Below are 12,951 nucleotides of genomic sequence, written 5' to 3'. Positions count from 1 at the left end.
GAGGTTGCAGATTCTAGGAAGGCTTTATAAGGGGGGCTAAGACAGCCAGCATGTGTCCTTTTTTATCCATAAACACTGCCCTCTCTTACAACTTTCTGTGAGGAATGTGAACGTGCAGGATGGAGTTCCAACAGCCATCTTGAACCATGAGACAAACTTGTGGATAGAAGGCACATGTTAAAAAAGGTAGAGCAAAAAGAAAGATGGAGCCTGGATACCTGATAACACTGGAGCTACCATACATAGCCTCTCTGGACTTGTTTTATATGAAAAGAAATCAGAATCTACCTTGGTTAAGCCACCATCACTAAAAGACTCTGTTATTAGCAAATGTGGTGAAAGAGATTCTCAGATCACCTTAACTCAAATATAGATAAAGTTAACGAAAGTATTTCTTCCCACCTATAGTCTTTGGTGGTTAGACATAGTCCCTTCCTCTTCCTACCTGACCACTGCAGGAGGATGAAGGTAGCAGCGACTTTCCAAGTCCCAAATAATCCTTTTCTTTATGCACTCTGCTTGGTTCCTAAATTCCCTGTCCTGTAAAATAATAAGAAACTTCTGTTTTCTCAATGTACTGTTGCTTCATCCTGCTCATTCTGTGGGGCATTCTTTTAATGGATTTGACCACAACACTTTTACTACTACTACTATTACTATGACTACTACTGTAACTACTACCACAGCTTAAATTTTAGGGTGCTTCACTATTAATAAAATACATAATATAAATTATTTTTATTCTTACATCAATCCAGTACTAAGTTCCAAATATTCACTCATATAACCTCAATCATCTGGTTCTCAACCCTGGATGCATATTAGAATTATCTGAGCTTTTATTTACTTTATTTAGTTTTAAAGATTTTATTTACTTATTTGTCAGAGAGAGAGAGAGAGAGAGAGCGAGCACAACAGGGGGAGAGGCAGGCAGAGGGAGAAGCAGGCTTCCCACTGAGCAGGGAGCCCGATGCGGGACTCAATCCCAGGATCCCGGGATCATGACCTGAGCTGAAGGCAGACGCTTAACTGATTGAGCCACTCAGGGGTCCCTATCTGGGAGCTTTTAAAAAAATCACTACCTGGACAGTGATACTTTGAAAGTAAATTCTTATGTAATTGATCTCAGTTAGGGCTTGGCCATTGTTATTGTTTTAAAAGCTTTCCAGGTGATTCAAATGAGCAACCAGGCTTGAGAACAATGACCTAAACTAAAATATATATATATATAATGAATTACTATTCAGCCATCAAAAAGAATGAAATCTTGCCATATGCAATGATTTGGATGGAGTTACAGTGTATTATGCTAAGTGAAATAGGTCAGAAAAAGCAAGTACCATATGATTTCACTCAAATGTGGAATTTAAGAAATAAAACAGATGAACATATGGGAAAAGAAAAAAAAGAGAGGGGAGTAAAATATAAGGGACTCTTAACTACAGAGAACAAACTGAGGGTTGCTGGAGGGGAGGAGGGCAGGGGATGGGCTAGATGGGTGATGGGTATTAAGGACTCTTGTTGTGATGAGCACGGGGTGTTGTATGTAAGTGATGAAACTAAACTAAATTCTACTCCTGAAACTAATATTACACTGTATGTTAACTAACTAGAATTTAAATAAAAACTTGAAACAGGAAAAAAAAAGCAAAATGTAATATAAAATCCAAATATGTAAAATAAAATACCTGATCTAAACAAAAATATAAATCAAAGAACAGGATGCATTTTCACTAATCACAATGATGAGAGAAGACACCACACAATGTCTTCCAAATATTGCCTGACTTATTTCAACTATTTCGTCAGATACTTAACATAATCCAACCACTTTCATTCTAGAAACTATTTTTTTGAATGTTTCCGCTAATAATTATTAACTCATTCAAGAAACATTTGCAAGTGTGCTTGCAGCATTTTCTCTGCTCTTGACAAGTATAGGATGTAGAAAGAAAGAACGAGAGAAGAAATGAAGAATGAGGAAAGGAAGGAAGGAGGAAAGAGAAAAGGAAGGAGGAAGAGAGGAATAAAAAGGAAAGGACAATTCCAACAACCTGAACGTCCACCAGCAGGAGACTGGTCAAGTGATTTAAGTGTGTCCATATGCAGTGTCATGTCATACAGCAAGTGCAGAGAAAGAAAAAGAGTAGGAACGTTCTCTAGGTAGCAGTGCGGAAAAATCACCAAAGTACACTAAAAAGCAAGTTGTAAAACAGTGAGTATGCCACCCTTTCAGTAAAAACACAAACAAACAACCAATAGGGAAAGAATACATGTATGTATATATGTGTGTATATAAAGCAAAACTGACATTTTCCCCTGCTTTCAATATGATTAAGCACTTTATTTACTCAGTTAAAAACAAATAATCATTTAAAAATAAAATAAACAATAAACACTTTACACGCTGAGATAAAAAAAAATAGTGTCTTCCTGATGGGTTCTAGTCTGAAAATAACAGGATTTTTGAATACTTCCTATAAATCTAACCTTCCTAAAGGAAAACAGTTTTATCCCTGACTTTTGCTATGCTAATGTTTCTGAGTCAGTCCTTCTGAAATCTTACTCCTTTGCATTCTTTGCAAGGAAACTTCACTCTTCCAAATGTTTTTGTTTGTGAGTCTTCCTTTTTTCCTTTGAGTATATATATTTGCTTTTATATGCATGACCTATGACCATATTATTACCTACTCAAAAATAGATAAATCTGTGGCACCCGGGTGGCTCAGCTGGTTAAGCGTCTGCCTTTGGCTCAGGTCATGATCCCAGTGTCCTGGGATCCAGCCCAGAGTAGGGCTCCCTGCTCAGTGGGGAGTCTGCTTCTCCCTCTCCCTCTGCTCCTCCCCCCGCCCTGCTCGTGCTCTCCCTCCCTCTCTCTCTATCAAATAAATAAAATCTTTTAAAAATGAATAAATAAATAAATTTAAATAAAGAGTAAATTTGAATTTAATAAATTATTTTGTTTGTTGAACTTAAGAAGTCAGGAGACATTTTCATCAGAATTAGATAATTATTTTATTTTAACAAGTAACAAATATATAGAAATATATTTTATATATTATATATAATACATTAATATTAATTACATTATGTTAATAAATATATAATATAAATATAAAAACATTTAAAAAGTGTTTTAGCATCTGTCTATGCATTTAGTTTATCACCAAAAAACTTCATAATTCTCTCACCTCGGGGCGGTTGAGTTCTCCTTCTTCTTCCTCATAGGGCCCACCAATGATGAAAGCATCAGGAATGTTATTAGCTCCTGGAGCCAGAATGTTGGCAATTGGCCATTTTTTGGGCCTGGGAACCGGTTCTCTTTCCCCTCCAAGCTTTAGAGTTCCATTCTTGAACAAAATGGGATAGTCTTTCTACAGAATATCATACAGCAGGAAATTTTGTAAAAGACTTCAAAATGAACAAAAAAGATTACTGAAGTATCTTCAATGTAATGTTGGGTGTTGTCTAACAGACCTTTCTTTCTGTGATTATCTGATTCTACAGAGGAGCCTGTGCCCTTCATTGTCTTTGTGCTATTTTATAATTTTTAATTGATAATAATGCAAAATATTCTTGTCCATAGATATGCAAATATATTTTGTTCAGTGGAGATATAACTGATTATTGCCATGTGGCTGATGATGAGTTTAGAATTATTGGCAAATTCATTTCAACATTCCTGATTGCTTATATATGGGTTATTTCTTCAGATTCTCCTTTGAACTCTTTTTGGTTTAAATCCTTTTTGTTATTTTATATCTATATGAGAGTTATGATATACCTTTTTAAAAATTACCTTTTTAAAAACAAACTTAAATCTGACAAAGGGCTAACAATATAGGCACTTTCCTACTTATAATTTATCTAAAATATACTTGCAATAGAAAATTGATAAAGATATAAATAGGCAAATTATAGAAAGGGAAATTAGATAATCCACCATTTAAATAACAACGTGTTGGATATCCTTAATAATTCCAATGAACATTAAAACAATGAGATATATTTTTAAACCACAGACTGGCAAAATCTGCCTGAAAATAACAAGCATTGGCAATATTGTGAAGGGAATGGTATTCTTATACATAGTTGATGGAAATATAAATTGGTATAACTATGGAAAGCCATTTTGCAGTCTCCAGTAAATTTAAAATTGTCATACCCTATAATTCAACAATTCTAGTTGTTTGGGTTAGCTAAAAAACTTTTGTGAAGGAGAGGCATTTCTGGAATGGCAGAGTAAAGACCGCTGAAAAGCTGCTCCTCCATAAAAACAAGAATAGTGGCAAAAATTGTCAAAATAAAGGATGCCAAGACCACTCAATGGAGAAAGGACAGTCTTTTCTTTCTTTCTTTTTTTTAAGATTTTATTTATTTATTTGACAGAGAAAGAGAGAGAGAGAAAGCACAAGCAGGTGGAGTGGCGGGCAGAGGAAGAGGGAGAAGCAGGCTCCCCACTGAGCAAGGAGCCCAATGTGGGGCTCAATCCCAGGATGCTGGGATCATGACCTGAGCCGAAGGCAGACACTTAACCAACTGAGCCACCCAGGCACCCTGGACAATCTTTTCAATAAATGATGCAGACAACTAATTATCCACATGCAAAAAAATCAAGCTGTACCCTTACCTTAAACCACATACAAAAATTAACTCAAAATGAATCAAAGGCCTAAACATAAGAACTAATATTATAAAACTCTTAGAAGAAAACTCAGGGGGAAAACTTCATGGCATTGAATTAAGCAATGATTTCTTGGTTATGACACCAATGACACAGACACAAAAGAAAGAAATAGATAAATTGGACTTCATTAAAATTAAAAAATTTTGTGCAGCAAAATATACTAACAACAAAGTAAAAAATGGGAGAAAATATTTGCAAATCACATATCTGATAAGGGATTAATAGCTAGAATCTATAAACTACTCTTAAAACTCAACAACAAAAAACAACCTGATTCAAAAATGGGCAAAGAACTTGAATAAACATTTCCCTAAAAGAAAATATACAAATGGGGACACCTGGGTGGCTCAGTCGTTAAGCGTCTGCCTTTGGCTCAGGTCATGATCCCAGGATTCTGGGATTGAGCCCCACATCGGGGTCCCTGCTCCACAGAAAGCCTGCTTCTCCCTCTCCCACTCCCCCTGCTTGTGTTCCCTCTCTCGCTGTGTCTCTCTCTGTCAAATAAATAAAATCTTAAAAAAAAAAATATATATATATATATACAAATGGCAATATAAGCATGGAAAAGATGTTCAACGTCATCAGTCATTAGGGAAATACAACTCTAAAACACAAGAAAATGCCACTTCACACCTATTAGAATGGGTATTATTACAAAACAAAAAAATAATAAATATGGATGAGGATATGGAGAAATTGGAACCCTTTATACTGCTGGTGGGAATGTAAATGATGAAGAGGAATTGGAAGGTTCCTACTGAAATGTAGATGGCAATAAAACAGATGGCAGTATTAACTAATTATACCTTTTTAGCAAGCAATTTGGAAATCTCTATCAAGAGCCTCAAAAAATCCAACACAATCATTCCATAGAAATGTTGACTAAGAGGGGCGCCTGGGTGGCTCAGTTGAGCACCTGACTCTTGATTTTGGCTCAGGTCATGATCTCAGGGTCATGGGATCCAGCGATGTGCGTCAGGCTCTGCAGTCAGCAGGGACGCTGCTTGAAATTCCCTCTCCCATTTCCCTCTGCCCCTCTGCCCTTCTGCCCTATGCACCTGCACTCTCTCTTCCCGCCTCAAAATAAATAAATAAATCTTAAAAAAAAAAATTGGGCTAAGAAAATAACTGAAATTAAGAGAAAGTTTTATATAATTAAGCACACTGTACAAATCCACAAAATATACACATAAAATATATAGAAACACATTAAAAATAGTCAATTTTAAAATGTTTTACGTATTTTCCACCATAAATATGTATTTATTGACATAAATTATATGTAATATATACTATTATGTATATGTAAACTATAGATATCTACATATAAAACAGAAGTAAACTTTATTTTTTTTAAACCTAAAAAAAATCTCAGCCATTAATAGAGAGCTTGCTTTGAATGAAATCTTAGCAGGTGAGGAAGAGATGACCATATGAGTGTTTAGATCTATATAAATATCTGGTTGTAGGGCTTTACCTCTCCAACTGATGGAACTTGCATACCAACCATGTAGTTCTGCATAGGCCCTACTGGAATGAAAGATTCAGGCACAGAGTAGGCAGCCTCCAATGTGACTTTCAGTAGATTGCCTCCTAAGATTTGTGCTGTGGTCAATAAGGGTTCTGCCACAAATACTTTAACTTCAAGACTGCACTGCTGGAAAAGAATAAAATTATGCAGCATTTTGAAAATGCCAGAGGCCTTCCCACCTCCCCCTTTTTTTCATTATCTTATTTGAATCTCATATCACTGTTCAAGGTAAGAAGGTCAAATTTAACTATTTCCATATAGAGGATTCAAATAACTTTCTCTAAGGCTCATGAGTTAGAACTATAGCTGAGATGAGAATCTTATTCCTAAGCTAGAGGCCTTTCCCCTCTACCATACTGAGGTCACATATGTATACAAACACATATAGAAGAGGAATTGGAAGGTCCTATACTGAAATGTTAATAGTAGTTTCACATGAGTGACATTGGGTTGCTTTTCTTGCCAGTTTATATTCTGTGACTATCTTTGTAATTTAAATGTAGTACTTTTTAAAAATTAGACTCCACCAAAAAATTGCTAGAATTGATACAGGAATTCAGTAAACTCACAGGATATAAAATCAGTACACAGAAGTCTATTGCATTTCTATACACCAATAATGAAGCAGCAGAAAGAGAAATCAAAGAATCAATCCCATTTACAATTGCACCAAAAACTATAAGATACCTAGGAATAAACCTAATCAAAGAGGTAAAAGATCTGTAATCTGAAAACTATAGAGTGCTTTTGAAAGAAATTGAGGAAGGCACAAAGAAATGGAAAAACATTCCATGCTCATGGATTGGAAGAACAAATATTGTTAAAATGTCTATACTACCCAAAGCAATCTATACATTCAATGCAATCCCTATCAAAATAACACCAGCATTATTCACAGAGTTGGAAAAAACAATCCTAAAATTTGTACGTAACCAGGAAAGACCCCAAATAGCCAAAGTAATGTTGAAAAGGAAAACCAAAGCTGGACACATCAGAGTTCTGGACATCAAAGCTGTATTATAAAGCTGTAATCATCAAGACAGTATGGCACTGGCACAAAAACAGACACATAGATCAATGGAACAGAATAGAGAACCCAGAAATGGACCCTCAGCTATATGACAGGAAAGAATATACAATGGAAAAAAGACAGTCTCTTCCACAAATGGCATTGGGAAAATTAGACAGCCACATGCAGAAGAACGAAACTGGACAACTTTCTTACACCATACAAAAAAATAAATTCAAATGGATGAAAAATCTAAATGCGAGACAGGGATCCATCAAAATCCTAGAGGAGAACACAGGCAGCAACCTCTTTGACCTTGGTCACAGCAACTTCTTACTAGACATGTCTCCAGAAGCAAGAGAAACAAAAGCAAAAATGAACTATTGGGACTTCATCAAGATAAAAAGCTTTTGCACAGCAAAGGAAATAATCAACAAAACATAAGAATGGAGAAGACATTTGCAAATGACATATCAGATAAAGGGCTAGTATCCAAAATCTACAAAGAATTTATCAATCTCAACACCCAAAGAACAAATAATCCAATCAAGAAATGTGCAGAATACACGAACAGACATTTCTCCAAAGAAGACATACAAATGGCTAAAAGACACATGAAAAAATGTTCAACATCACTTGGTATCAGGGAAATACAAATCAAAACCACAATGAGATAGATAACACCTCACACTAGTCAGAATGGCTAACATTAACAACTCAGGAAACAACCAATGTTGGTGAGGATGCAGAGAAAGGGGGACCCCATTGCACTGTTGGTAGGAATGCAAACTGGTACAGCCACTCTGGAAAACAGTATGGAGGTTCCTCAAAAAGTTGAAAATAGAGCTACCCTATGACCCAGCAATTGCACTCCTAGGTATTTACCCAAAGGATACATAGTGATTCCAGGGGGTACCTGCACCCCAATGTTTATAGCAGCAATGTCCACAATAGCCAAAATATGGAAAGAGCCCAGATGTCCATCAACTGATGAATGGATAAAGAAGATGTGGTGTGTGTATGTATATATATATATATATATATATATATATATGTGTATATATATATATATATATATATATATATATATAAAACGGAATATTACTTGGCCACCAAAAAGAATGAAATCTTGTCATTTGCAATGACATGGATGGAGCTAGTGTATTATGCTAAGTGAAATAAATCAGAGAAAGACAAATACCAAATGATTTCACTCACATGTGGAATTTAAAAAACAACACAGACGAACATGGGGAAGGGAAGGAAAAATAAAATAAGATAAAAACAGAGAGGGAGGCAAACCATAACATACTCTTAAGTATAGGGAACAAACTGAGGGTTGTTGGAGGGGAGGTGGGTGGGGGAATGGGGTAACGGGTGATGGGCATTAAGGAGGGCACTTGATGTAATGAACACTGGGTATTACATGCAACTGATGAATCATTAAATTCTACCCCTGAAACTATAATACACTATATGTTAACAACTTGAATTTAAGTAAAATCTAAAATAAATAAATAAATAAATAAAATTTTAAGGTTTTTTTACTAAATATTTGAAAATCATATTCTTTATTTCCATTTTTCACAGATGCAAAAGTATTTCTTGACAGCATGAACAAGCTTGAAAAATGAGTTTTTTAGAAGAGCTACCAAGGATTTGATGTTAGTGATGTACCCAAGTAGGGCTATCAAGACAGCTCATATTTTAATTAGAGAGGAGAAAAATAATTTGTTCATTTTTATTTTCTTAGAAATCAACATTAATAAGAATAATTAATATTATTGTTAAAGAATTACACATTCTACTGGGGCGCCTGGGTGGCTCAGTCAGTTGAGTGTCTGACTCTGGGTTTCTGCTCAGATCATGATCTCAGTGTCCTGAGATCAAGCCCCACTTTGGGCTCCACACGCAGTGGGAAGTCTGCTTGAGAGTCTCTCTTTCCCTCTCCCTCTGCTCCTCCCCCTGCTTGCACACATGCATGCTCTATCTCTCTCTAAAATAATCCTTAAGGAAAAAAAGAATTACATATTCTACAATGAGAAATTTCCAAGTTATGTCTCCAATAGAAATTCTCAGAAACAATGTTGTAAATGGTGTTCAGATAGCCTGCTAGTTCATGAGATGTACATATCATATGTGGATATGTTATTTGTATTAACAAAATGTAGAACATCACTCTACTAGGTAAATCTTAAAAAGTAAAGTTGAAATGTAATTTCAAAAAACAAAAAAGGGGCACCTAGGTGGCTCAGATGGTTAGGTGTCTGCCTTCAGCTCAAGTCATGATCCCAGGGTCCTGGGATCAAGCCCCATATCAGGTTCCTGGCTCAGTGGGGAACCTCTTCTCTCTCTCCCTCTGCCTCTCCCCCTGCTCATGCTCTCTCTGTATCTCTGTGTCTCACATGAATAAATAAAATCTTTTAAAAAAATAAAAATATTTTTTTAAAAAAGAACTTTGTAATGACCTTGGGGGAAAAAAAAGAAATTCTGATTTGGCAAATGTGCTTTTATTTTTATTTTTTTTTTCTGGAAAAACCTTCTTTAATTTTTCTCCTTGCCTGGCACGGCCCAGACTTGAGACACCTGAGCTTCACAAATGCGATACAAATGTCAGCTCCCAGGACCCTCAAACCATGGGGTTAAGTGCAGGCAGGGGAGGCCCCTTCCTGAAACCCCTTAAAGTACATCACAGACTGGCCCCCATGTGGCCCTGAAGTTGGCCCATCAGCACATTGACAAGTCCATGGGCTGACAGGCATGGAGGGTGGGAAATGTGCTTTTTCATAAGAAAATATTTTTTTCTTTTTTTTTTAAAGATTTTATTTATTTATTTGACAGAGAGAGGGAGCAAGCACACAAGCAGGGGGAGCAGCAGAGGGAGAGAAGCAGGCTTTCCGCTGAGCAGGGAGCCCCATGTGGGTCTCCATCCCAGGACCCTACAATCATGACCCAAGCCAAAGGCAGACGCTTAACAGACTGAGCCACCCAAGAGCCCCAAGAAAATATTTTTTAAAATATATATGTATACACCCATATATATACAGATATAGGTATAGATAGAGATATATATGTATGTATCTAACATTTTCACACAGGATACAATAGAAAGAAGCTTTAAAATGTATGTTGGTTAGAAAAATACAAAGATTAGCATGTCTCCCACACAAGGATGACACACAAATTCATGAAGCATTCCATATAAAAAATAAATTAAATAAAATGTGTATTGGTTGCTAATTATATGCCAGACACTTTACCGCAGCACTAGGAATATAATGATAAAGGAGACATGGCCCCTTTTATTATGGGATTCATATTGTAATTCCATGATTTATGATAAATCCTATAATAGAGACCTGTATAAAATGCCCTAGTCAAGGAGTACGAAAGAGGAAGTGAATAATTAATTATTGGGGTGAGGAGGAGAGATGGTGATGCCTCCATTGACTTCTACAAAATGAATTAATGAAAGTTTGCAATTTAGATAAGCAGAGAAAGGAAAGAAAATAATTCTGAACTAAAAGAAGAGTTTATGTAAAAGAGGATTGAAACAGCATGGTGTATTTTGTTCAGGTGTAAGTAGTTCAGGATTTTAGAATATAAAGCATAAGAAGGGGAGTCTGGGAGATTATATTGAACAAGTGGCAGGTTCCTATTATAAAAGCTGTTGCATGCCTGCTAAGGAATCTGGACCTTAACAAGTAAGCAGTAGGGGAATCCATGAACTACATAGTACTGAACAGGGGATGTGATGTGATCCTATTTACTTGTAAGTCACCCGACAAGAGTGAGAAGGTGGAACTGGAGGGAGGTAAGGGCAGTTATAAGGCTACTTGTAATGTTCCAATGAGAGGTTATAAGGCAATAAAGAGTAGGAATAAAGCTAAGAAGAGAAGAGTCCAGAGGCATTTAGGAGATATAAAAGGCTGGATTTGCTGAAAGGCAGATTTGGGATAGGTTGTATTTAGGGTCCAAAGAAGCACTCATACTGGTGACTGTTAAATAATGAATAATCTCCCCCCTGCAACCCAGGAATATGAACACAGACTAAGAAGAAAAGGTGGCCAAGGTTAGAACCTTCACACATAAGACATGGGCAGAAGAAAGAGGTCTGGTGCAGGAACCTGAGAAGGTACAGTCAGTGAGCTGGAAGTGAGAACACCAAAGGGAAGAAGATTTTAAGAAACAGAGGCATTAAAGAATGTGACACCTCTGATCAGTACGTCTCTGGAAAGATAAGTAAAATGTCCCGAAGTTATCTAATTTGTATCACTCAATCAAAACAGGAAATACTTGAAGATGAATTGGAAACTCTTTTCTAAGGACAGGTTTATGTCATTTTACTCTTTGAGTCTTGAGAATAACCAGTGTAGATGCTTAAATATAAAATTAGTGAGAATTCTCAAGTGAATGGAAATTAAATGTGATATATTCTTTTCATTGCATGTGTAAAACAAGTAAACACAGAAATACTATGAACAAACATCCTAAGGACTAATAATCCATTTGACTAATTTTTCTTCTAAAGATATGTAAGGAAAATCAACATAAGTACATATAAGTATATAAGCAGGGAGACTGGACCAATGAAGGCAGACTGAGCTCAGATATATACCTCTTTCTAGCACAAGTCACATGGAATTACAGAAAGATACTAAATTATACCTTTACCTCCAATAAAAGAATAATGCTATAACATCCCTGGAAAATAAGAAATGCTATCAGTGGACTACATATTTATAGGAATCCTAGAAAGAGAGAAAGCAAATTAAATCAGATCTTAAAACAAAAAACCAAACAACCTAGAAGAAAACAACCACAGCCTAAAATAAGACAGAGAGAGGACCACAGCAGATACAGGAGTAGACTATGGCAGCTCCAAGGTCAAAATCAACAAGAAGCAGGAAGGGACCCACAGCAGTGGTTAATTAGGGAACTGCATTCGGAATAGTTGGGTCATTTGGGCCCTTCTCTCTCTTTCACTTTTGCAAAACAGAAGAAAGCTGTGGTATCTGCTGAAAGTGAGTACACTTGCACCAGAGTGGCAAAAGTAAAGACCCAAGAAGATACTGATCCCCAGGAAGAATGGAAAACACAGCCCAGAAGACAAACCAGACTAGCACAGCCTACCAATTCAGGCTTAATATGCCAGAAAGTGTGGTCGGTGCATTCACGTGTTATTCAATTTAATCCATCAGGACATTTCCTTGGTTAAGCTTTCTCTATGTGTACCCCTGGGCAAAGTAATCAATAACTACACTGTGCCCACATGCCCCACTCCATTATTTAATCACACTGATTATGACCCATGACGTGTAGATTATGGACTCCTAAAGTAGGACTCTGATTTATTTATCTTTGTTTCCCAGAACTTAGCATTCTGTGTGCTTGTGAAAAGAATACACCTGATGAACTGGACTCAACTTAATCAAATCTTTATAACAATCAGATTTGGTAGACTGAACGGCAGGCTGAAAGTGGAGCTTTAGAACTCTGATTACCTTTACACCTGACCGAACAGGTTCTAAAGGCGAGCCTGGCACAGGGTGCAAGGGGACCATCGTTTCAAATGAACTCTCTCCTGCAAAAAGAAAGCAAATCAAACCATAGAAGGAAGGGTTAGGCAGAGATAAATGTGCTCATCTTTTTATCAAATCCCTCAAATTCACTGAGGTTGATTTTTGCACTTCTCTGGAGCTAAATTTTATGAGCTTTCCTATA

The 12,951-nt window shown here is 36.4% G+C and overlaps 1 protein-coding gene and 1 pseudogene across 1 annotated transcript in view; one reads left to right on the top strand and one right to left on the bottom strand.

Moving 5' to 3' along the window:
- Positions 1–12,951, bottom strand: part of CFAP70 (cilia and flagella associated protein 70) — a 102,214-nt gene that overhangs the window by 61,213 nt on the left and 28,050 nt on the right. The window contains exons 4-7 of the mRNA XM_028109739.2: positions 12,732–12,811; positions 6,165–6,344; positions 3,192–3,374; positions 446–540 (exon numbers count right to left, since the gene is read on the bottom strand). Coding sequence (XP_027965540.1) covers positions 446–540; positions 3,192–3,374; positions 6,165–6,344; positions 12,732–12,811 — 538 coding nt within the window. The remainder of the gene's footprint in view (positions 1–445; positions 541–3,191; positions 3,375–6,164; positions 6,345–12,731; positions 12,812–12,951) is intronic.
- LOC148162171 (U6 spliceosomal RNA) lies at positions 10,344–10,434 on the top strand (annotated as a pseudogene).

This window comes from Eumetopias jubatus, unplaced genomic scaffold (genome assembly GCF_037043125.1).
Source record: "Eumetopias jubatus isolate StellerSeaLion01/CBP00866 unplaced genomic scaffold, mEumJub1_p1.0 scaffold_17, whole genome shotgun sequence".
Taxonomy (NCBI): domain Eukaryota; kingdom Metazoa; phylum Chordata; class Mammalia; order Carnivora; family Otariidae; genus Eumetopias; species Eumetopias jubatus.
Note: the sequence above shows the minus strand (reverse complement) of the source record. Positions and strands in the feature narration are given on the sequence as shown.